The sequence below is a fragment of the Nelumbo nucifera genome, chromosome 1 (genome assembly GCF_055504915.1).
Source record: "Nelumbo nucifera cultivar China Antique chromosome 1, China Antique-T2T, whole genome shotgun sequence".
NCBI classification, from domain to species: domain Eukaryota; kingdom Viridiplantae; phylum Streptophyta; class Magnoliopsida; order Proteales; family Nelumbonaceae; genus Nelumbo; species Nelumbo nucifera.
Window position 1 is genome coordinate 92,683,969 of NC_142649.1, and position 27,075 is coordinate 92,711,043.

The window sequence follows — 27,075 nt, forward strand, 5'->3', positions numbered from 1 at the left end:
TCGGGATGTGCTGTGTGGCGTTGTGGGAAGCCTCCTTGTGGGGCATTGATGTGAACTCTATTGTGGGACCCTGTGTTCAAACCAAATCCAAACTCAAAGATTGCACTAAATTGATATGTGAGATCATCAATAATGAATTATGTTTAAACAAATGTTTTCAACTGGTCATTGACCCGACCTATTTAACAGTTCGAACCATCATCTAGCCATGATTTTGGATTTGCTATTTTTTTAAACCTGACAATTAATAAAAAATCATCAAATTCAAGCAATTGGACCATTGACCCATTCAATCCAGTGATCAAGTTGTGGGTTGCACAATAAAAGTGTATACACACTCTCAAATGTTCAATTGAGGTGGTCTTTTGTTTTTTTTTTTTGGGGGGGGGGTAACTTTTTGAGATCTATGCCTCTTAAGATGTCTTGCCCTACTATTTTCATTAAAAAAAAAACCTTTTTCTTGCTTTAAAATGTAATTTTTAATATTTTTATGAACAAAAAATTAAAAATATAAATTAAATATAAAATAGGAAAAATTACTGATTAGTATCCTGTACTTTGGGCCTATTGCCATTTTGGTCCTTGAACTTTAAAATGCGACAATTTAGTACCCAAACTTTTAAAATGTGACAATCAATTACCCAAACTTCCGATAATTTAGTACTCGAACTTTCAAAACATGACAATCCAGTACTTGTTGTTAAGTAGTTGTTAACCAACCGTAAGTGGCATTTGAAAAAGACACAAATGCCATTTGAGTGTCATCTAATTTTCTTTATCAACCATCCAAACATTGACAAAAATAACAATCTCAAATCTGCTTCTTCTATTCAAGAAAGTTGGGGTCACCAGAATGCCCACTCCAAACATGACCCCAACTTTCTTCAATGGAAAAGGCAAAGCTTTGGGACTGCTAATTTTTTGTCAACATTTAGATGATTGATAAAGAAAATTAAATAACACTTAAAGGGCATTGTGTCTTTTTCAAATGCCACTTAATGGTTGGTTAACTTGTTGTTAACCAACCATTAAGTGGATTGTTGCATTATAAAGTTCGGGGACCAATGTGGTACTAGGCCCAAAGTACATGATACTAATTGAATATCTAATATATACTAGTAATTATGCACGTGCTTTGCATGTGACAACTGTAAATTTGATATATATGGTTAAAATATTAAAAAATGGTGTCATAAGTGGAATACAAAGAGGAGGCATACAACATTAAAGAGATGATATCATGTGAAAAGAATAACATAAGGTCTTGGATGTCCCCCCCCTATTGCAAAAATTAAAAAAAAAAAGAAAAGGTCTTAGCGTGGAAGTTTATGCATCTTTATCTTTTTGTGATATTAAGTAGATGGAGGAAAAGAAGATGGAAAAAGTTAAAGAAAATCTCATTTTTATAGTTACATCAAGATTATCAATTAGCACGAGACTAACAATCCAAAACAAGAAATATCACAAAGCAATAGCCTTTTGAATGGCATGAATTCTTTCTAGTGAACATGATTACCTTGAGAAACTCTTCAAACTTCTAAAAGTAATGATGTATAGTCTCGTTTTACTTCTACTATTTCAATCTGCCAAAAAAGACCTTGATATAAGTGGTATCTCCAAAAAGGAAATTCAAGAATTGAAACCCAAAATTCTAACTTGATCTTGATCCTAAACCAGAACTCGGAATTGATGTATAAGCAATAGAATTCCAATAAAAGAAAACTTAATTCAAATTTCAAAAATCCTAGAAAGCATATTTTCGATTGACTTAATTCACGTAGACCAAGCAATAGGACAGTGCATCCAATTAGCACTAAGATTTACTAAAAAGTGATAAACCCTAGAAATTTCTAGATTCTTTATTAGGAATGGAAACAAGGTGGAGTTCATATTCCTCATCCCTGACCCTAATTCTGAAATAAATCCATGTTCCAGACCCTAATCCCTAATAGGGATAAAAATTGTCCTCCATCCCTGATCGCTAATGGGATGGGTTTTCCGTGGGGATTTGAATCCCCAAAATTTTTAGTTAATAGTATTTTTTTAAAATAAATTATTGGAAATAAATAAAAATTTAACATATAAATAATATTTTAAATAAATTTTGATATATATATATACATAATATCATAATATATATAATCGGGGTCAGGGCGGGGAGGGGACCTCATTCCCCATCCATCCCCAACCCCAGTCGGGGATCCCTATTAATCCTCATCTCCATCCCCACCCCACTAAAGCAATCCCCATCCCCAACCCCATTAGGTCAAGAAAGTCCAGTACCATCGGGGATGGAGAAAATTGCCATCCCTATTGTGTCAATTAATGTGAAGCATTTTATCAAATTATAATTACATGTATGCCCTCCAAAGACCTCAAGATATAGGGTTAAAGCTATCTAGTGAAAATTCCAAAAGCCAAGGTCCCCCATTTGCACTTTTAAGTTTCGTCATTAAAGCATTAAATAAAATAATAACTAACAATTAACAATTATAAACATTTTACATTTTATGTTAAAAAAAAACAATTTAGTAGAATGGAAACAACTTAGTTTATTTGATCAACAACAACAACAACAAACTTGGGACAATACATTTAGAATAATAAGAAAAAACTCACTTGATCTATCCAAAAGAAACTAAAAGCTTGATTAGTCCTTTTTGCATTGAACTCTCCTAGAACACTAAGAAAAACTAATATGTTGGATTGTTTCATAAGATGATAGGGGCATCATAGACCGATGTGGGAGGAGCCTATCCTAAAATGGAAAACTCTCACGGTACCTTGGCGTTCATGAATATGATGGGTAAGCACTTACTGGACAGAAAGGTTTAACCTAAAATGGCAATGAACCTTGTCTAATAGAGGCCAAAGGGAAAACTCATGAGATGAGTGGATGTGATCCTTCATAGAAGGTGGTGGGGTTATGCAGCTGAAACAATTGGCTCTATGCACTGTATATGGTTTCCCACATTTCCAGAGACATAGTTCGTAGTCTCCATCACTGAGATAAGAGGGAAATCTCAGAGATGAATAAAAGGAAATGGAACATAGATTAAAAGCCATATCTATGTAAATAACATGAATCAAATCAGGTTGTGGACTAATATTTGCTTTACCTTTTATCAGAAATGGCAAACAGACAATTCGCCAAACGATTGAATGGTAATAAGCTTAAGGGCCAAATTACACTGACTAGTATTGTAACCTTATGTTGTTTCTGACGTCCGAGAAATTGGGCAAAGTTACTAAGAACCCTGCTCCGGATCGTCTAGGTGATAGGGTTTCTAATAGGGGTGTTCACGGGTCGGGTTGGGTCAGTTTATTGGGGTTTTCCCAACCGACCCGACCCGACCCGACCTGGTCGGGTTACCTGAGGTGGAAACCGAAACTGATCCACTGATAGGCCGGTTTGAGTCGGGTTGGGTCGGTTTCGGTTTTGCTCCTGTACAAAAAGACACCTAATTGAATTCTAATTGTAATTGCCTAATGGGTTGCTTATTTGGTGTAAAAGATTATAGAAAGTTAGAAACTATGATAGATTGCCTATTCTAATTGTAATTGCCTAATGGGCCTTCTAGTTATAGTAGAAGACTAGTTATAGTTAAGTAGGAAATTACTCAAACTAGGAACTACCAAACTAGGAACTACCGAACTAGTAGAAGACTAATTCGGTTCGGGTCGGGTTGGTTTCGGTTTTCACAAGAAAACCGAAACCAACCCGATATATCGATTTATATATTTGCCCAACCCGAAACCGATCGGTACTGATGAAAACCCAGCCGACTCGGGTTGGGTCGATCCAGGTTGGTCGGTTTGGTCGGGTTGGGCATTCTTATGAACAACCCTAGTTTCTAAGGCCAGCAAGAGGAAATATCAAGAATGGGAAGAGAAAAACTCTCTTGCCCGGTGCTACATCATAGCCTCCTTAGACAATCAAATACAGCAACAGTTCGATTATATCGAAGTGTCCAATGATATTTTGGATAGTCTAAGGACCATGTATGAAGAGCAGAATCGTTCTACTTGTTAGAAAATTTCTCTCTCCCCTATGTGGGAATCGCATTCCCTATTTTAGAAAACTGTATTTTCAAAGATCAACCTTGAAAGCAAATCGGACCAGATTTGAAACCAAAAGGTAGGAGAGGGATATACCTGATACGGAGTAACAGTAACTCCCAATGAAGGTGTTCACGCCCAAGGAGAAAAACCAAATACTACTCCCACTGAAGATGACACAGTGTGAGGTGGAGCAGAATCAACAGGATGGCTCTTCAGCAAGAACCAAATTCTTAAGCAAGAATGTGATGAAGGGCTGGTGAGCACAATTTCATATTACCTTTCTACCAAAAGGCAATATCAAGAACCTTTCTTGATCACTCATACAGGTGAAGATTGAACTGACAGGGGCAGCAAGAGCAGGAAAGAGTAGAAGACAAGAGTAGTCGAACTACAAATTCTTCTCTCTTTGTAATCTGTGAACTAAGAATTGTGTCCTGGATGTTCGTCTTGCTCATCTATTTATAGCTTTTAAAGAGAACATCTCCTAATCCCATTAGGAGTTTCCTAATCCAAATCTTGTATTTGGATTTGCACTCTCTTTAAAAGATAAGGATAATCCCTTATCTACCTGTAGATAAAGATTAGCCTTCCTAATCAAATTAGGAGTTTTCTGATCCAAATCTTTATTTAAATCTAGACTCTCTAAGTGGATAGGGATAATCCCTTATCCTATATGCAGATCTAAATCCCAGAACCGCCTCTTTTTAATTAATCTCATTAAGCTAGTTCGAATTGGGCTTTACGCCCATTAAGTCTATATGCTCACTTAACCTCCAAACTGTTACCCAATTGGCTATCCGTGTATGGCATGGGATCCAAACATTGATCTACACATCAGCCACATGGGTTCAGCATATCCTCTTTTACAAGGCCTGGCCGAATTCACTGTAAGAAACAATGAACCCCTGAGCCCATCACCATGGACTCTTAGTGGGCCCAACATTTACACTAAATGGTCATAGGGTCAAGCCATCTTATAAAAACCCAAGGATTGTGGATAGATGCAAGATTATCCCATCAGGTATTACCCTCAATGGTCTTACACTTAACCTCTCAGCCCATAATGATCAAACACTGCCCGACAAGAGAGGACCTCTCCCTCGGCTACAAGGTATAGTGCTACACTCTCTACTCACATGGATCCCGGGAATTAAAACATTTTGCAAACATTTTGAAACCATAATATATATATATATATATATATGTATGTATGTATGTATATCTCTATATAAATATATTTTGCAAAACAAATTTCAACGGTTGAAATCAACTGTCGGCAGTTTAGGTTTCCATTAGAGAGAGTGCATCCCCGATCATTCACTTTTTCCGACAAAGGGGTTGATCTTGTCACTATAATCACCCACTCAGATGAATTCTCAGACTGTCCCAACATACCCAGGTTTTGACCCCCTCTAAGGATCTCATTGATTGGCATATCAAAGACATCCCAATCCGACACCTAGTGTAGTATCACAATCGAGTCTAGGGGTCAGGTGTAACATTCTAGTTTTACCCATCTATCTCCAAGGTACAGGGCAATACTAGAATTCTGGTTCGGTTTAGGGTTTCAAGAAAACCCACACTACATGTACCTCAGGTCTCACCCTGGCAGTTGAGACAAGCTACCCCAACCAACTTTGCAGCACATCAGTGTCAACCTTGGCAAGATAAATCTCCCAAGGTCTATCTAACGGATGTGAAGATTCTAAACTAACACGAGTTTCATATGTGTCCAGTTTAAGGGTATTACACAAAAACACACCATAAAAACATGAATCAAATATGTACTTTATTCATTTACATTAAATGTCAGTGTACATTATTCTAATTGGAGCTAAGGGCATACACTGTCTAACAAGACACTTAAAGATTTGAGGTTGTCCGACACATGTTAAAAGAATAAGTGCTGATAAATTGGAATCTAAGACCATCCATTACCTATTTGTAGGTTACCCAAAAGGCTCTGTAGGGTATTTATTCTATGACTCAAGAGAGCAGAAGGTGTTCTATAGTTGAAATGCCAATTTCTTGGAGGAAGATTACATCATGCATCATCATGAAGTTGTTCTTGATGATGAGAGCTCAAGGGTATTGGGAGATGTCTCACAAGCTCCGGTTAATAACCAACCTAGGAAATCTACCCGAGCATCCAGGCCTCCAATTCATTATGGCTATGACCAAGAATGTTATTTGGTGGAAGCCACAACCAGTGAGGAAGATCCCGTGACTAATACGGAAGCTCTGTTGAACATAAATTCCTTGAAGTGGGTAGATGCCATGAAAGTTGAGATGGACTCAATGGAGACCATTGGAGTCTGGATTCTAATAGATCCGCCCCCTGGGGTAAAAAAAATTGGTTGCAAATGGATCTATAAGAGGAAGAAGGGCCCCGATGGTAAGGTTGAGACCTATAAGGCTCATCTTGTGGTTAAAGGGTACACTTAGAAAAAGGGAATCGATTATGACGAAACTTTTTTGCCCATGGTCATGCTTAAATCCATTAGAATCCTGCTAGCTGTAGCAGCATACCATGACTATGAGATTTGGCAAATGGATGTCGAAACCGCATTCCTGAATGGAGATCTTACTAAAGATATTTATATGCAGCAACCGCAAGGTTTTATAGCTACAGGTCAGGAACACATGGTATGTAAACTTAATCGATCCATATATGGACTTAAGCAAGTTTCTAGGAGCTGGAACATTCGGTTTGACTCTACTATCAAACAGTTTGACTTTTAGCAGAATCCGGAAGAACCATGTGTTTACAGGAAGACCAGTGTGGATAAGGTTACGTTCTTGGTTCTGTATGTAGACGACATTCTAATCATTGGGAATGATATAGGAATGTTGACTGCGGTGAAAGTACGGCTTTCACAACAATTATCTATGAAAGATCTTGGAGAAGCCTCTTATATCATGGAACTTTGACTCTATAGAAATAGATCGATAAGGAAAATAGGATTATCCTAGTCTACTTACATTGACAACATAGTCAAGAGATACAGTATGGAGAAGTCTAAGAAATGAAATGTTCCTTTCAGGCACAGAGTCACTCTCTCCAAAGGTATGTCTCTCAATACACCTAGGGAGATTGAGGGCATGAAGGAAGTTCCCTATGCCTCTTCCATAGGGAGCATCAACATTCCTACATTGCTCAGGCCGTGAGTATGGTGAGTAGATACCAATCTAACCCAGGACAAGAGCATTGGATAGTTGTGTAACACATACTAAAATGCCTTCGAATGACAAAAGGAATTTTGTCTGGTATTCGATAGAAATACACTACAGATTGTTGGGTATATTGATACCGACTACCGGTCAGAGCCATATGGTAGAAAGTCTACATTTAGTTACATCTTTATAACGAGGTCCTGTGTAGTAAGAAAAATAGTCCACAACCCAAGCCGAACACGTTGCCGTAAGTGAGGCTGCCTAATGAATAAAGGTGTTCATTCTAGAATTTGGAATTCAGCACATCACCCATTCCATTGTTATGTGACAACACTGGATTTACGAGATATTGATGTTAAAAGGTAGCATCAACGGAGAATGTGGCAAACCCATTGACTAAGCCACTGACACAAAAAGTGTTGAGAAACACGTGGAAAATATGGGACTCCGGCTTGTACCTTATTGGACTTAAGTGCAAGTGGGAGCTGTTAGACAGTGTATGCCCTTAGCTCCAATCAGCATGATGTACATTATGACATTTATTGTAAATGAATAAAATACATATTTGATTCGTGCTATTTTGGTGTGTTTCTGTGTAATACCCTTAAACTGGACACATATGAGACTCGTATTAGTTTAAATATTCACAGCCGTTGGATGGATCTGGGGAGATTTATCCTGCCAAGATTGACATTGATGTACCACTAAGTTAGTTGGTGAGGCTTGTCTTAGCTTCGAGGGTGAGACTTGAGGTACATGCATTATGGGTTTTCTTGAAACCCTGAACTTGACCAAAATCCTAATATTGCCCTAGACCTTGGAAATAGATGGGCAAAACTGAAATGTTACACTTGACCCCTACACTTGATTATGATACTGCCCTAGGTGTCGGATTGGGCTGTCTTTGATGTGCCAATCAGTGAGATCCTTAGAGGGGGTCAAAACCTGGGTATGTTGGGACAATCTGAGAATTCATCTGAGTGGGTGATCATAGTGACACATGATCAGCTCCTTTGTTAAATAAAGTAAATGATCGGGAAAATGCACTCTCTCTAATGGCAACCTAAATTATCGGCAATGGATTTTAAATGTGTTTGAAATTTGGTTTTGCAAATATATATATTATGGTTTCAAAATGTTTGCAAAAGGTTTTAATTCCTGGGATCCATGTGAGTAGAGAGTGCAACACTGTACCTTGCAGCCGAGGGAGAGGTCCTCTTTTGTCGAGCAGTATTTGATCATTATGGGCTGAGAGGTTAAGTGTAAGACCATTGAGGGTAATACCTGATGGGATAATCTTGCATTTGCCCACAGTCCTTGGGTTTTTATAAGATGGCTTGACCCAATGACCATTTACTATAAATGTTGGGCCCATTAAGAGTCCATGGTGATGGACTCAGGGGTTCACTGTTTCCTACAGTGAATTCGGCCAGGCCTTGTAATAGAGGATAGACTGAACCCAAGTGGTTGATGTGTAGATCAATGTTAGAGTCCCATACCATACAAAGAGAGCCAAGCTAGCCAGCATTAAAGGGAAGTGAGCCTGAAAGCTTAATGCAAGATTAATTAAATAGGGGCAGATATAGGTTTGGATCAACAGATAGGGATAAGAGGATAACTCTTATCCACTTAAAGAGTCTAGATCCAAATAAAAGATTTGGGTCATGGAACTCCTAATTTGATTAAGAATAAGCTGATCTTTAATTGCAGATAAGATAAGGGATTATCCTTATTACTTAAAGAGTTCAAATCCAAATAAAGATTTGTATCAAGAGACTCCTAATCAGATTAGGAGGTTGTCTCTTTAAGGCTATAAATAGAGAGCAAGTTGGATCTGAAAAAGACAAAAAGACACAGAAAAGACAACTCAGTTTGATTGTTTCTGCCTTCAGTTCTTTTTCTTCCTGCTCTTGCCGCCCTACCTTGTTCGATCTCCAATTCTTGGAACTGATCAAAATTTGGTCTTGATATTGTTTCTTGTTAGAAAAAACAATTCTGAAGTTGTGCTCACTACCCCATTCAATTCTTGCTGAAGAATGACAAGTTCTTGGTGAAGAACTACCTGTTGATCCTGCCTCATCCTAAACTGTGTCATCTTCAGTGGAGGAAGGATTTAGTACACTCTTTGGGTGTGAACACCTACGTTGGGAGGAGTTTTTTGCGTGGATTCCATATCAGGTATATCCCTCCCTAATTTTGGTTTCAGATTTGGTCCGGTTTGGTTACAAGAACAAACATTGAAAATGTAGTTTTCTAAATTGGAATAGGATTCCCGGATGGGGGTAAATAAATTTTTGAAATTTTGCCCAATCTTCCTGCAGGGTTCGACCATCCATATGATAGATCTCCCATTCCATCAATCTCATATTCAAGTTTAACTTTGAAAGTTATATATTGCTATTCTTTTATGTAAATGAATAACTTGGGCCTCTAATGCTGGCCTAGGTAAGCCTGTCTGCACCTACCTGATCAGGTTTCCCTACCTTTCACCTTCCTTTTTCTTTCAAAGCAAACAAAGCCTAAAGGTGACAAATCTTGGCTTCGCATGCCTACCTACACCTAATGTATCCCTTGGTTGGCTTGAAATTCTCATCTTCTCTACTTCTCCTTGGGAGGTGTTCTTGAAGCTTATAATGCTCTTGATATGCATGCTTCAAGTTTGAGGATTTTAGTAGCGAAGCCAAAAGTTCTTCACTGATTGTATTGGTCTCTTCTCAGATAGTATTTGTACTGACATGTTAGTAGCGCCCAAAGTAGAAGTGCATAGTAGGAAGGTCCAAGGTTGAAGATGATGGTAAGGTGGTGGGTTGGGTCACAAGTGGAGGTAGGAGAAAAGGTAACATAAGACACATGTAGAAGAATTAAAATAAGGAAGCTGAATACCATAGGCAACTTTTGTCCAATAACATATTACTTGAACTATGTCCATGTAAAACATAAACTAATGGAGGTCAATAGGATGAATAAGTCATAAACACAAAGAATTGCAGAGAAATACTAATTTGTCAATAAAAATTCCATTTCTTTCCTCTTAAAATAAATAAATTAAACTTCGAAAGAAGGTAAGTAAGAATATGAAGTAAACAAAGTTCTCTGGAACACAGTTTAAGGACATCAACATTCATCTTGAGAGTAGATATTCTCAATTTTATGGAGTAAAAAAAGGAAAAGTCATGAGCACTCCACCTCTTGGTAATTATAAGCGATGAAGAAAGAAGCGTTTGTTAGTGATATTCTGTGGAAATGAGAAGAATATAATTTAATGAGGAAATGATCCTTTCAAGATGATAAAATTTAAAACTGAATAATTGGGAGATGAATGCAAAATATTATTAAAGATCCATAAGAATAAGACGAAAAAGAAAAGTGGAAAGATAATATATGTAAAATACAAAATGCCATTAAACATTTAAAAAGAAACAATATTAGTCTTCTATATTTGCATCTTTTATAGATCATGCCTTGGTCATCATTATCTAAGTACTCTCTCACTATTTCAAAGGTCAAGGACCACCTATGAACTAAAAAATGTTTGAATCATTGTACATGGACTTATCTAATTGGGGTTATTCTTTTTAGCTGGAGAAGAATATGCAAGAAAAGGATTAAAGAAATTGGAAGAAAGAAAGAGAATATTACTTTTCCTTGGGCGTGGGTCAGTGTCTATTGTTGCTCAAGTTTTGCATGCAGGTTGTTGAAGTTTCAGGGCTGTGGGTTAATAAGACAGATATAGAAGGTGCAAGGTGGACTTGGGGGATTGTTGAGCAGTAGTGGTTACAGACAGATTTGGCCTTGTTTTATATACTGTTTATAGAGTATGTTAGAGTTCATTGGGAAACAGGGTATTAATTTTTCTTTCCTTTTGTTGTGAGTGCTCCTATCCTCATTTTACATTAAATAGGGGCATTATTGTAAACACAGCTAATTATACTTACAAATACCCAACAGTTATATGGGTTTTTCTCTTCTATTGCGTTTCAGGTTTTGTTTTCTCCCCTCTTCACTACAATTCTTTGTTCTACTTATTTCATGGTATCAAAGCAAGATCAAGGTAGATCCATCAATATTATTGCCTTCTTTCTCTTGAACTTCCCATCAAAATTTCTTTTAATGGTCTCTCTCTCTTCTTTGACTGCTAAGAACTCCACTTCTCAGTTTTGTTATGGTGATTAATGATAGCAGTGAATAGAACCATTGTTTGTGAGCTGTTGCTGCTGTGAGTGTCACCCTTGATTTGGCTAGACCAAGAGAGTGTGTGGTGATTCTTGGTTTGTGAAGAGTTAAATAAAGATATTATGATTGATGTTGCTATGTGATTATTGTTTGATGCCTTCTTTACATGGAAGTTGCTGCTGTAATCTACTTAAATTTTCAGGTGAGTTCTTGAACTTAAATAATGGAAACTTTCAGGTGATTGTTTGGGTCTACCCTTCTTTCTCTCCATAGCTTTATCCATTTCTCCAAATACAGGTCTCTCTCTCTATCTCTCTCTCTCTGAGCTGAGCTGAGCTGAGCTGATAGTTATAATGGTGTCACTTTTGGTTCAGGATGTGCAGATGGAACTATGCAGAACTGAATAGGTTGGAATTGGACTTAATTTCTTGGTTATTTCAACATGGAGTAATTTTTGGACAATCCAGACTGTTCATCAAATAGGAAACCCTTTGGATTGATCATGTGTTATCCTGCTATCATCAGATAGGAAACCCCTGAGACGATGGAGGCTCAGGGTTATTGAAGAAAGCCTGAGGCGTATGTAAGTCTCATGCGATTCATGTTTTTAAAATTTTTTCTAGGTTGAAAGAAGGTTTGGTTGGGGCTGGTCCAACTAATAAAAACAAGAGAGTTTATAAGAATAAGGGTAAAAAGATCAACGTTTCAAAGAAGGGAAGTGCTGAAGGGCAGGGATTTAAATCTCAAGCTTCAGTTTGGGATAAAGCTTCAGCTATTGACTTCACCTGAAGAAAGAGAATGAAGAAGACCATAGTTAGGGAAGGAGAAGAAGCTTGGAATGAGGATGGAGATGGGCATGAAGAGATTTCAGAAGGAGATTATTTACGATGCTATCAAGAAGGGGGTTGTGGTTGTTTTTCTTGGTTTGTGTTGTCTTTGTTGATTTGTGTCATTTTGTTTTTGTTGATTGGGTATTATCTTGACACCTTGGAGATGATTGCAATCAGCTTGTTCCATCTTTTTCTTTAATAAATTTCTTTTACATTTACTATAAAAAAAAGACTACATCTGTTTTTTAACCAGCAACAGTGGACTGGAGATTTCATTGAATTAAAAATATAAAAATCCCTCGTTCAAAAGTAATAGGGAATGAGTGAAAAGCACAAACAGCACTTTGGTATCCTTAATGGCATAACAATCTAAAATCATACAAGTTAGTCCCTGGACCAGGTGCCCCCCAAAAGAAATGAATCCTTGTAATCCTTTCCCTTACTATAGTCTACAGTATTGGCAATGTTGTTTGCTACTTCTCTGGTCTCTTTTAGAGGATATTTTGGGACTTTTCCATTGTTTTGGGGGTCCAAAAATTATGTTCTCATAGACTTGTATCTTCTTTGGTAATGAACTTCTTTTGATCTTATATCCATAAAAAGGAGAAAAAGAGAAGAAAATAAAAAGAAAAATAAGGTTAAGCCAGTTACATTATTCTATCATTTGCATTGATTAACAAGTTCAAGAAAAAAAGGAAAAAATCATTTGAACAGATTAATATTACAGATAGGGAACTACTCATTTTAGAGTGGGTAAATAAGAAAGCTTGCTTTTTTACCTTATGGGATATGAAAAAAACTTAGATTGGCACCTGTCAAGAGGGTTAGCACTTGCTATTCATGCATTTTATGTGGCAATCAATGGTCAAGTGTTTGCTAGGTTTCCAAGGAGTGTATGATGTTCTCTTTTTCTGAAGATGGATCTGAAACTGACCTTCCATTCTAAATCTTGCAGGCAACTGAGAAATATTGCATAAGAATGCCAAACAAATGGAATTTCTCTTTTGTTTACTTCTATGCTACCATCATTACCCTTGGAATCTATGTCCCAGGCATGGGCTTTATTTTATCTTTGACACTTTGACATGTCAACTTCTTAATTGTCTTACACTTATTGTTTTGTTGGCTTGTTAACTGATTTTTGTTATGACCTTAATGCAGGCAGCCCGCAAATGTACCAGCATATGCTTGGGTAGAGGAAGCCCATTTTTTGGATTGATCATGTGCTATCCTGCTGTCTATGTCATCCCTATTCCCATTTTAGACTAGAATTTTCTTAATAGCCTGCTATAGAACATGGCTTCCCATTTCAGGGATTTTACATCAATCTGTACATATTTTCAGTGTTTTTATGTTTTTCCTTGTCAGGGTAAGAAAAATTTGTCTAATAAAAAAGTAAATAAAATAATAAAACTTGCGGACGCTGACTTCCTGATATTGTTTGGACTTCAGTAGGAAACCTTAGTTCTATACCATTTGATTCACACATATACTAAGGTTACCACTCTGTTGAATTCAGTAGCATTACTTTCTTCTCGCTTTGATGAATATTTTTTTTCCCTCAGTTACTCTCAAAGCTGAGGCTGAGCTTTCACCCCCCAGAGTATCCTTTGGTTTGAGAAATTTCAGAAATATTTAAGCAATACTTTTCATTACTATAAAAGTTTATATAATTCAATACTTGATTGTAGGAAAGATCTGAACTTCTCTAAGTGTGTTTTCATAGTAGGATTCCTTAGATAACTTATTAACCCCAAGGATCAATCATCTTGTGACTGCACTTAAACAAATTACAGTGGTCTTCCTCAAGCAAGTACTAAATATCACTGCATTTGAAGGACTCAGTCTGATAGTAGAGTCAATTATGCTCCCAAAAAAGTAGAAAAGGAACAGAAGAAGCCTACTCTCTAGACTGACAGGCCCGATTTTATAGGGCCAACTGTTTGGTGAAATGGTAAGATCTTGGATTGACAAGCATAAAGACATGGGGTCAAATGACTCAAATCTAAGAGCAGTCATCTTGTATAAAATATGTCAAAGGTTATGTTTTTATAATGACCTTATAAGGTTCCCTTTCAGGTTAAGTAGGGAGCTTCCCTATATAATCTACCCTATTTTTTAGCAACATGGAGCAATTTTTGGACAATCCAGAATGTACATCAGATAGGAAACCCTTTGGATTGATCATGTGTTATCTTGCTATCTACGTCACCCCTATTCCCATTTTAGATTAGAATTTTCTTAATAGCCTACTATAGAATGCGGCAATGTTTTTTTAAGCTGAATCTTTTTCATGAACCTAAGATGGAGAAAGGAATAGGACTCCTTTAGATCTCCAAACTACATAATAGTAAAGTATTTTCATTCTTGCCACGTCATCCCTATTCAAATGAGTTCAATTGAACTTAAATGGAACTAATTATGCCAGAAAGAAGGCACCTTTACCTACTTTCATTAGATGAAACAAGATGCTCAAATTAAAACCTGGTTGTGGAACTCTGTGCAACTGAAGACTAATTACATTGTGTTCTCAGTAACAAAAAGACTCATAAAATCAACGAAAGTAGGTGCCAAATCACTGCTCATCTCATTGATCACATATTTATAGAACAAGAAGAAGAAGAAGAAAAAGAGAAAGAGAACAAAAATTGCAAATCCTTCCTACTGAATGTATTTATTCTTCATGGTCTTCAGACAGAAAATCTAATTTTCTCCAACGGAGCAGTTTTCTTCTTCGGGGTCTTCTTCATCGGTGACATTTGTTGGAACAACCTTATTCAACTTCTCTAGTTTAGAAATTTCATTTTAAAAAATTTGACTTTCAGTTTCAAGACTTTTACACTTCCAACGTAAATATTCCAAGTCCTCAAAGTTGACATCCTTTATTGTTATACTGAACTGATCCGCAATTTTTTTAATTGCTTTATAGGAGGCATCTTGTTCGGTCTCTTTCTTTGAACTTGCTAATTTTCCAAAAAACTTCCAACTCTCTCCACCAATATTAAGAGTAATTACGGCTCTAAATTTCCGCTCTACAAACTCAACTACAACTCTTGCGGGTGGCAAGCCCATTCTCAAACTCAATTCATTAAGGATCTTTTTAAGGAAATTGAATATTCATTCATTGCTGCCATAGTTTCTGCAACAAATAAATAAAAAAAATAATCAAAGTTGAATTTTTTTATATGACAATAGTTACAAAGAAATCAGTGCAACCTTGAAACGGGTGCAATTAAAATCACTATCCCTTTAATCCTGATGGAGGTAGGAGTCTAGGTCTCTGCTACAATCTCTCTCTAACAATTTTGTGTTATGGGTTGGGATTGTTGTAAGACTACTACCTAAGCCAAGGTTGCAGTGAAGAGATATGCAACTATGTAGACCAAGTCAAGCATTATGGCCTACGTTTGTGGCAAACGAGTAAACTAAATAAAGCATTCAAGAAGGCCTACGTACCACAAAAAATATGCAAACCAAAACCAGAGAAACATGCAACCAAAACACATAATTAAAAAAAATATATACGCAACGACAAAAACGTCCTCATAAGTAGAAAATCCATCCACCAAGAGCTCTCACCTCAGAAGGCACAAACTCAGAAGAGACAAAGGTAGCTTAGATGCGTAGACAAAGACACCTTAGATGCAGGGAAGCTGTCAACTCTGTCTTCTTCCAATCAATCGTTGATCTTGTTGTGAACTCAGTCTTGTACTCGACAAATGATTTATAGGGGCATTTGCCAATCCAACGGTCAAATGATTTATAGTAAATTTTGGCATGCTCCAATGGAAATTTTATCGACCGTTCTTCCATATTAAAGTACAACTATACCTCTGCAATATACAGACGAACCGCATGGTGTCCATGATAGAATGGAACATCCATGATAGAATGGAATGGTTCCTCTCTTGCGAAATCTTCGGCTCTGCAAGAACGCAGAAACCCTACTTCCGTTACAACAAAATGATTAAAAAAAATCATTATTTGATTTTAATGAAGCACAAGAATCCCAAGAATGCAAGAACCTGCCCCAAATTTGGCATCCAAGCAAACCAAAATGAAATCAAAATCTTCATTGCTCTTTTTCTACATATTGCAGCAAAATCTTCTCTTCAACGGTTGTAAGAATGGAGTGGCTACAAAATCTGCTCTTCAATGCATTCTCTTCAACGGTTGGTTCTCTCTTTCAAGGCTGATCATTGCTCTTTTTCGACATATTGCAGCAAAATCTTCTCTTCAACGGTTGTAACAATGGAATGGCTGCAAAATCTTCAATGCATTCTCTTCAACACGGTTCTCTCTCTAATGCTGCAAAATCTTCCACTTCCGTTACAAAAAAATGATTAAAGGAGCGCAATAATGCAAGAACTGCTCCAAAATTTTGGGTTTGCAATAACCCAGGAAAGCTCTCTGCCTCTCTGTATCAACCTGTCTTCGTGTGAATTGAAGAAGATGTTGAAGAAAGACATCTTTGCCCTTTATATCATTGCCCATCAAAGTTTTAATTAGGGATACTTTTAGTCCAATAAAAATTCCTCGTATGAATCGAAGAGATATTGGAGAAAGACATCTTTGACCTTTATATCATTGCCCAACAAAGTTTTAATTATGGGTATTTTTAGTCCAATGAAAAATCTAGAAGCCACTATGCCCCAGTCAAACACGTGGCCTTATCAAATGTCTTCCCATTCAGAGACGTGACCATACAAAATTGTAGCAAGCCAAAGTCCCTCCCCATTCAGAGACCTCATTCTGCATCCAACACCCACTGTTTTCAAACTCTGCACCTCTGTTTTCAAACACCAGCAAAAGAAAAGTTTCAGCACGGACAGCATCCACCACCCACTGTTTTCAAACTCTGCACCTTTGTTTCCAAACACCAGTAAAAGAAAAGTTTCAGCAAAACGAGAGAAGAGATTGACTGTGCAGATCTAAAACAGGAGAAGAGTTCAATACGGGAGTTGCTTCAAACTACATTTCACAGATCTACGAATTTTGAGAAAGTGATTCAATCTGGTTAGTGTTCAGAAACTGATTCACAGAAACCTTAATTTCTGTATTTTTTTAGATGTTTGTTTGTGTTCATTCTCTGTTTAGTACGAATGAAAGTGATTGCGGGTATAAGTTTAACTTTTGTGTTCATTCTCTGTTTAGTTTCTAGTTAGATGTTTGTTCGTGTTTAGAATAAATTGCCGACCATCGACGATCATTTTTTCCTGGTCGCCAGTGTCTATAGGTTCAGATCATACTAGCCGCGTATTACTGCTTAAGAGCATTCATTCACAGGCGGCCGTTATCACCACTGGTTCTGTTTTTATTTTTTTTTTTTATTTCATTCATTTTTTCTTTTGTTTTTTCAAATATTTAATAAATTTATTTGTTGAAAAGGGTGATAACCACCCTTATTTGGCCTCTCGAAGGCCCCTGTATCTATATTCTTCATTTTTGGGTTTCTGTCGAGCGAAACTTTGTTTAGATGCAAGTAAAGATGGTGATGGAATCTGGATTGGGTCGGATCGGGTATGCCTGGATTAAATTGGTTTATATTGCACCGGTATTTTGTTTGGTTTATATTGCTTTTGGTTTGGTTTATATTGTTTTTGGTTCGGTTTAAATCAATTCAAATTCCCAAGACACCCAAATATTAATGTTTTGCTGAGCGAACTGAGTAACAATATGAACTAACAATAATTATTTATAATTAATTAACAGCGATAATTAATGTTTGCTGACCCAAATATTATTAGAAAAATTGTAAGTACCAAAATATTAATGTTTGTTGACCCAAATATTAATGTTTTTACCCACATTAATTAACAATGATAATTAATTACTGATAATAATTAATTACTGATGATAATTAATTACGAGTAATAATTAATTACTGATAATTATGATACTTATAAATTCAGACTGATAATTAATAATGATAATTATTAATTCGGATATAATCATATAATATTTATATTAATTCATAAATATATAAGTAATGTTAATTGTTCATATTATTATTATCATTAATAATAATGAATAATAGTATTATTATCCATTAATTTTTTATTTAGTGAAAGTTAAATTAAATAAATTTCAATTGTTCAACATTGTTAACTAAATTAATTATAAAAGCAATTATTATTTCATTAATTAACTTGAAAAATTAATTATAACAAATTTATTACTTAATATACACATCAGAGATGTGGCAATACAAAATTGTAGCAAGCCACAGCCCCTCCCAGTCAAACACTTGCAGCAACTCACCTATCTGAATTTCAAGAATGCAAAACCCCTCACGTAGTCAGTTAGCAGACCACTAAACGAAAATGTAGAAAGAGGAGATGTAAGGAATGCAAAACCCCATTTGGACTGCATCCACCACCCACTGTTTTCAAACTCTGCACCTCTATTTTCAAACGCCAGCAAAAGAAAAGTTTCAGCACGGACTACATCCACCATCCATTGTTTTCAAACTCTGCACCTTTGTTTTCAAACACCAGTAAAAGAAAAGTTTCAGCAAAACGGGAGAAGAGATTGACCGTGTAGATCTAAAACGGGAGAAGAGTTCAATACAGGAGCTGCTTCAAACTGCATTTCACAGAAACTTCGAATTCAGAGAAAGTGATTCAATACAGTTAGTGTTCAGAAACTGATTCACAGAAACTTCAATTTCTATATTTTTTTAGATGTTTGTTTATGTTCATTCTCTGTTTAGATGTATCTTTTTTAGATGTTTGTGTTCATTCTCTATTTAGTACGAATGAAAGTGATTGAATGTATAAGTTTAACTTTCGTGTTCATTCTCTGTTTAGTTTCCGGTTAGGTGTTTGTTTGTGTTTAGAATAGATCGCCAACCACTGGCGATCACTTTTTCTCGACCGCCAGTGTCCGTAGGTTCAGATCATACTAGCCATGTATTGCTGCTCAGGAGCATTCACAGGCGGCTGTTATCACCACCGATTCTGTTTTTATTTTTTTCTTATTTCATTATATTATCTTTTGTTTATTCAAATATTTAATAAATTTATTTGTTGAAAAGGGTGATTTATTTGGCCTCTCGAAGGCCCCTATATCTATATTTTTTGTTTTTGGGTTTCTGTCGAGTGAAACTTTGTTTAGATGCGGGTAAAGATGGTGATGGAATCTAGATCGGGTCGAGTCGGGTATGCCCGGATTAAATTTGTTTATATTGCTCCAGTTTTTTGTTTGGTTTATATTGCTTTTGGTTCGATTTATATTGTTTTTGGTTTGGTTTAAATCGATTCAAATTCCCAAGACACCCAAATATTAATGTTTTTCTGAGCGAACTGAGTAACTAACAATAATTACTTATAATTAATTAACAACGATAATTAAAGTTTGCTGACCCAAATATTATTAAAGAAATTTGTAAGTACCAAAATATTAATGTTTGCTGACCCAAATATTAATGTTTTTACCCACATTATTTAACAGCGATAATTAATTACTGGTAATAATTAATTATTGATAATAATTACTTATAATTAATTACTGATAATAATGATACTTATTAATTCGGACTGAATAATAGTATTATTATCATTAATAATAATTCATAAATATATAAGTAGTATTAATTGTTCATATTATTATTATCATTAATAATAATGAATAATAGTATTATTATCCATTAATTTTTTTTTATTTAGTGAAAGTTAAATTAAATAAATTTCAATTATTCAACATTGTTAACTCAATTAATTATAAAAGCAATTATTACTTCATTAATTAACTCAAAAAAAATTAATTATAACAAATTTATTATACACAAATTAAGTACTTACATAATAAGAATATATTATTACTTAATAATAATAATAATAATAATAATAATAATAGTAATAATAAAAGCAACTATTACTGTTTAGTGTAATGACACACGGTACCCCTACTGTTTAGCTATTGTCTTGGGGTACCCTTAAGTGTTTTGACAATTGACTAGCTCTACCCCTGCCGTTAATATCCGTTAATGTTCCGTCGAAATTCATACACACGTGACACCAGGTGATGTATAAATTTTTATCAAAACCTAATTTTTCCCTTCGTCCTTCTCCCTTTTTCACCATCCCTCTCCTCGGCGGCAACTACAATGAACCACTCTACAACCATTCCACTCCCTGTTTCCCCGCCACCATTGCCACCACTGCTGTCGTCTGTATTCGACCACTTTCGCCAGTGATTTCTTCTTCAAAATTTCAAAATAGAACAGAGCAAAGGGAAAGAGATGCTGGTGGTGAAGACAATGTAGTGAAGCTTCACTCTGTGGTGAAGACAATGTAGAGAAGCAAAAGAAGAGCAAGAACAGAGGAGCCATGGAAATGGAGGTAAAAATGTTCTTTTCCACCATTGTTGAGCTCAGCTAGAAGCTCATCTGAACTGAACTTCCCTTGAGTCCAAAAGGATCTGAACTCCACTAAATTCAATGGTTTTGAGCGACTGCTAGCAACACCGCCAACACCTTCATAGAGATCGTTTGGATTTTCCAGTGATAAAAAAAAATTATAAAAATATCAAATCGAAGCTAGTGGACGGTGGAGTAAGAACACTGTCTCCCATGACAGGGTTGTTGCTGTTGGTTTCCACCGATTGTCTCTTCGATGACTAATGCAACGTAGACTTGAAGAGAGCAAAGCAGAACCCATGCAACATATAAACGGGGTCTGGTGACTGACTCGCTCAGTGAGGGGAATTGGCCGGTGAGGCCATGCAGAAGGGCAGATATAGAAACAACAGAAATAAGAAGTTGAACAAGAAGAGGATTGATGGCATACAGGAAGAGAGAGGAGAGGGTGGAAGTGGGAGAAGAGATGAAGCTGGGGATATGTCGTTCAGTGGAGAGCCTGGCTAGTAGGAGGAATGAGAGAGGAAGAAGGAGGCTTAAGATGGTGAGGGTGAAGATGTAGAAGGGTTCTGCCAAGATTGATAATGCGTCGAAGTTGAAGAGCTTCTCGCTGTCCATAGAGAGCATACTCAGGAGCCAGATAGCCATGTGTACCAGTAACTCTGGTGGTGAGATGAGACTCCCCTTCTCTGCTCTGCTTGGCCAGAAACAAAGTCTGCCACCCTTGCTCTCATATCTGCATCCAACAATATGTCGGTGGCCTTGACGTCTCTATGATATATTGCAGGCTTCACCCCATAGTGCAGGTAGGCAACCCCCTTGGCCACATCCAAGGTTATGCTCTTTCTTTGAGGCCAACTGAGAGATTGCCGACTACTATTGCTATGATCATTGAATGGGTAGAAGTGGTGATCATCAAGGTTCCCATTGGGCATGAATTCATATACAAGATACCTCTGTTTTCCTCTCTCTTCATCAGTCTTATCAGCCACACAGCAGCCTCTAAGGGGGACCAGATTCCGGTGCTTCAAATTGCTAATGATCTCAACTTCATTGCAGAACTCTGCATCCCCTTGAAAATCTGATTCTATGATCTTCTTCACAGCGACAGGAGTTCCATTTAATAAGGTCCCCCTTGTAAACAATACCGAACCCACTACGTCCAATCAAATTCTTCTGTGATAAATTATCTGTAGCCTTCTCAAGCTCCCCAATCTTGAACCAAATTGACACAGTGTTGGGTTGCAGCCGGCGCTTGGAGCTGGTCTCCTCCAAATTAGTCGCGTTCCTCCTCCACCGCTTCAACCAGAGATAAGGAAAGCAGCAGTTCTAGCACCAGTCAAGGCAAAAACAAGAGCTGAGTGCTTCTTGCTATCTGTAGATATGGCTAGTGGCAGCCCAAATATATAGGCAACTCGCATGCTCTTAGGTCCATACTCATTCACAAAGGCAACAACATAGAGAACTGTGAAATAGAAGCAATCAACGGAATGGGTTTTATTGCCATCGATGGAAACTAGTCTGGCATGAACCTTGAACTAAGCAGCGACACAGGCATCATAGGCGGTGCCGATGCTGAGATCGGATTGGCATGCCGTGTCGAGTGCAGTGGAGGGCCCAAGCTTGTCGAGCCAGTCTTGCTTAGTATTAATACCGGCACAGAGTTGGTGGCTTGCAACGAACTGGCTCGGGCTGAAGCAGACTGAGGCGAGACCAGAAGGGAGAGACAAAGGCGAGATCAAAAGGGAGAGACAGAGAATCCAGCTTGGACTGGGGATGTCGGGGAGAGGTAGAGGAAGTGGGGATGTCGGGGAGTTGGAAGAGGGAGGTCTCCTTGAGGCGTACAACCAGAGCGATGCCGAAGCGGCTGAGCAGAGTCTGGCAGCAGTTGGTGTTGTTCCTAGGGAAGCTCGAGCACGATGAGGAGTCCCATGGGACTCTTTCCACATAGCCCATGTCCATGGGGCATGTAGAGGTGTTGCTGGCGGCTGACACTGCACTGTAATTAGCAACAGAGCACAGAAACACCATTGTTAGAAGCAATAGTTCAAACCCCATCTCTCTCTCTCTGTAATTTTCTGTGGACACCGTTGTTGTTGTTGTTGTCATTGTCGTTGCCGTTTCCGCTGCTGCTACCGGTATCGGCACCGGCACCGGTCTCGGTGGAAATGAAACAGACCTGCTCGATTGAAGAGGAAGAAGAGGGCAAATTTGACATTTCGTTTCTTTCCGTTAGAAATTTAACGGCAATGAAAATTGTGAGAAAGCTTAAGGGTACACAAGAAAATAGCTAAACAGTAGGATACCACGTGTCATTACGCTAAACATTAGGGGTAGTTTAAGAGATTTACCCTTATTATTATTTATTTATTTATTATTATTAGTACTGATTTTATAATTATTAATATATTAATAGTACTGATTATTATCAGTAATTATAATTAATAATATTATTATTTTCCATTAATTATTTGATGTAATAATAGTTAATTTATTAAACTTTTAATCATTTGACATTGTTAACTTAATTAATTTATAAAAGCAATTATTATTTCATTATTTAACAAAAAACAATAATTATAATAAATTATTACTTAATATACACATATTAAGTACTTACAATAAATTTATTACTTAATAATTATTACTTCACTAATTAAATAAAATGTTTAATTACAAAAAATTAATTACTTAGTAATAATAATAATTATCTGATTTTATAATCATTATAATATTAATAGTATTTTAATAATACTGATTATTATTAAAAAATTGTAAGTAGCAAATTTTAGTTACTCAAAATTAATTGCCAAAAATACTGGTATCAGTAATAATAATAATATTATTATTAATAGATTTGTAATTATAATGATATTTACTTATAAATAAAAAAAATTGATAAAAAATAGGTAAAGATCATTAATTTCTTTTAATAATAATAACAACAACAACAACAACAATAATGATAGTAATAATATAATTTTGCTACTTATAATATAATGATAATAATTACTTATAATTAATTAATAATAATAATTAAATAACATTCATTAATAACGATTTTAATAATTATAATTATTATTTTGGGTATATTCATTTAATATTTATACTTGTTCATAATAATTATTACATAAATATATAAGTAATGTTAATTATTAATATTATTATTATCAGTAATTATAATTTATAATATTATTATTTTCCATTAATTATTTGATGTAGTGATTGTTAATTTATTAAACTTTTAATCATTCGGCATTGTTAACTTAATTAATTATAAATTCAATTATTGTTTCTTTATTTAACAAAATAATAATAATTATAATAAATTTATTACTTATAAATATTGACACTAAATGTCTATTATAAATAATTAAAAATTTTGAAATAATTCAGATTAAATCAAATAATTACTTGCTGAAAATTATTGAATTAAATAAATAATAATAACATTCAGTTATTTATAGAATAATTAATAATGATAAAAATCATCAAGTGTTAGCCGGTCCTCTTACAACTCGTCATAACTACCCATCATATTAACATATACCCAGCTTCACAATATAAAAAACCGTTGACTCGTGTTGCTTGAATCGACGACTTAATAAATTCAAGCACTATCACCTCATCTTCAACGAAACCCGTTAATGGCGATCTCTCTCCCTCACTCTGGTTCTGTACCTGAGATCAGTCAAAGACGGTTCAATTTTTCTTCTTCAACATATCTCACAAGTCGAAAAAACCGTAGACCAGGCAAAACCCCAATTTTCAACTCTCTTTATTTCTCTAAAATCTCCACCGATCTCATCGACCAACAATGAATTCAACCTTCCAGGCCGCGCTTGCCGCCACTGCGAGCTTCTTCCTGGTAACCCTTTTCTTCGCCATAGTCATTGCAATCTGCAAAGCAACCAAGAGATCAGACCCTCGAACCCGAGATCGGGCCGTACCAAATGTCAATCAACCTCTGTCCTCTATCGCCATCGACGAGAGCGCATCGTTCGATCCTTACCTGAGTCGAATTTCCATGAATGAACTCGTCATCGCCACTCGAAATTTCGCCAGCGATGGTATTATCGGGGACGGAAGCTTCGGGCTCGTCTACAAGGCTCGCCTATCAGACAACGTCACCGTCGCCGTTAAGAAGCTCTCCAAGGACGCCTTTCAGGGGTTTCGCGAGTTCCGGGCGGAGATGGAAACTCTGGGTAAGATTCGCCACCCAAACCTCGTCAAAATCCTCGGATACTGCGTTGCCGGCGATGATCGGATATTAATCTACGAGTTCATCGAGAAGGGTTGTCTCGACCAGTGGCTACACGATACATCGTCATCACAAGAAGCGGGGCCATGGTCTTCGTCCGTGGTACGCGCGCCTCTGTCTTGGGAGACCAGGATTAAGATCATCAGAGGAGTGGCGAATGGTCTCCATTTCCTGCATACCTTGGACACCCCAATCATTCACAGAGACATTAAAGCGAGCAATGTGTTGTTGGACTCTGAATTCGAGGCCCACATTGCAGACTTTGGGCTTGCAAGGAAGATTGAGGCATTGAATTCCCATGTGTCGACGCAGGTGGCCGGAACGATGGGGTATATGCCGCCGGAGTACAAGGACGGGGTCACGGTGGCCACAGTGAAGGCCGATGTCTACAGCTTTGGCATATTAATGGTGGAGATCGCCACCGGGAAGCGCCCCAGTTGGCCGATCAAGATTGAGGACGAGCACAACGAGCGAAAGGAGTATGGACTAATTGAGTGGGCTAGGAAAAGGGTGGCAGAGGAGCGGCACCTGGAGATTCTCGACCCGTTGATGTCCAAGGAAGGGTTGAGGGAATCGGAAGTCGGGGAGTTCTTCAGAATTGCGTGTTTGTGCACTAGTGAGAGGTCTCGGGATAGGTCTTCCATGGAAGAAGTTGTTGAATTGTTGAAGCAATTAACGTCGTAGCTTGCACAGGTCTTACAGATCTCTGCTACTCGATTGGCTCAACAATTTTCGCCTGCAATTGTATCCCCGCCTCCGATGTAAATTCTTGAAGCGTAAATTTGAGTTATACTGTTCTTAATTTTGATTTTTTCTCCCACTTGTTATACTGTTCTAATTGTACAAAGTATACTAAACTTATGTAAACTTATGGGTAGAATGTAGTGTTTCTAACCACCATTGACCTAGATTGATCAGATCTTTCCACCAAGAACTGTTCAGTCAATTGATTCCGTTTCACCCTTAATAAACCGATGGCCAAAATAGTTTCAGTTCTGAGTCAGTTTTTAAAACCATGGCTGACAGAACAATACAATCCCCAAAGAATGGAATTCATACCCTTTGCCAAATAGCGCAAATCTACCCTTATAGAGCCTATTTAGTTTTAATCATGGTTTTCGAATTGTCATTGACCCGGACGGTCAGACCGTTAAGCCTAGGAACCGTCCAGGCAATCGGTTTCGTTTTACCCCAAACTTGGTCCCTGGCCAAAAACCGTTGAATCGGTCAACGACCTATTGACTCGGGCATTCGAACCATCGACCTATTCAACCCATTTAACAGTTTTTGGCCATTTTTTAATTTTAATTATTTTTTTTATTTTTTAATTTATTTTGTCCGAACGGGTTGTCCATTTGGACCAAATGATCGAACTGTTGACCCAAAAACTGGTGATCAGAATGATTCCGATTCTGAGTTGGTTTTAACGACAAAATCGCTTTGGCCTATGGTTTTGGGTCACAAAGTCAGCCTCTGATGTTTTAAGAGGGTAAATTACAAATTACTACCTTGTACTTTAGGGGTAGTAGCGATTATTCTCATGAACTTTTATTTGCAATAAAGACCCCTGAACTTTTAGATTCAATAGACTCTCTTTTCTTTAATTTGCATGACAGAAGAAGTTAATTACCAAATATAAAATAGAAATTGCAACAAAAAAACTAAGAAACCTCTATGAAAACCTAGAATCTCAACACAATATGCAATTAATATCAATCAAATTGGTAACAAATGGAAATCGAAAAGCACTAAAAAAACATTGAGAAAGGGTAATTTAGGGATTTAGAAAATTTTAAATAGTTACATGAGAATTTTTTCAAAGTTAATTGATGAACAACTGAGGGGTGGCTTAGTTGGAATGTTAACAGGGCTTTTCCTAGAGAACTAAATACCAAAAAAAAAGTTAATAGGTGGAATAGTAAGTCTTTGTTGGAATTCAAAAGTTTAGGGGGTCTTTGTTGCAAATGAAAGTTCAGGGGCTAATTGATACAATCCCCATAATTCAGGATATTAATATGTAATTTACCCTTTTAAAATAAAAAAAAAAACTAAAAATGACCCTAAAAACTGCTTTCTAAGTTAAACAGTTTAACGGTTCAATCGTATAGATCAGTGGTTTATTGACCAATCGATTCAACAGTTTTTTGGAAAAATCTTGCTCAAATAAAAGCAAAACGGGATAAGTATCTGATATCCAGGTCTCATTCATAACAATT

General features: G+C 36.7%; 1 protein-coding gene, 1 long non-coding RNA gene and 1 pseudogene across 2 annotated transcripts; 1 reads left to right on the forward strand and 2 right to left on the reverse strand.

The window, feature by feature from the left end:
• Positions 1-1,292: 1,292 nt before the first annotated feature.
• On the reverse strand, positions 1,293-16,648 carry LOC148803564 (uncharacterized). The gene is made up of 4 exons (XR_016081485.1): positions 16,265-16,648; positions 15,819-16,164; positions 10,423-10,471; positions 1,293-1,583 (listed from the first exon to the last, which is right to left on the reverse strand). It is a non-coding gene; the product is annotated as an uncharacterized LOC148803564 (long non-coding RNA).
• Positions 16,649-20,520: 3,872 nt separating this feature from the next.
• Positions 20,521-22,883, reverse strand: LOC109115294 (putative receptor-like protein kinase At1g11050 pseudogene; annotated as a pseudogene).
• Positions 22,884-24,200: 1,317 nt separating this feature from the next.
• Positions 24,201-25,756, forward strand: LOC104605486 (leucine-rich repeat receptor protein kinase EMS1-like). Its single transcript, XM_010270266.3, has one exon. It carries the CDS (start codon positions 24,416-24,418, stop codon positions 25,541-25,543), a length of 1,128 nt encoding a protein of 375 aa, XP_010268568.1. The 5' UTR covers positions 24,201-24,415; the 3' UTR covers positions 25,544-25,756.
• The last annotated feature ends 1,319 nt before the right edge of the window (positions 25,757-27,075 follow it).

Excerpts from the sequence above, each read along its gene's own strand:
- LOC104605486 (XM_010270266.3), top strand. The coding sequence starts at position 24,416 with ATGAATTCAACCTTCCAGGCCGCGCTTGCCGCCACTGCGAGCTTCTTC.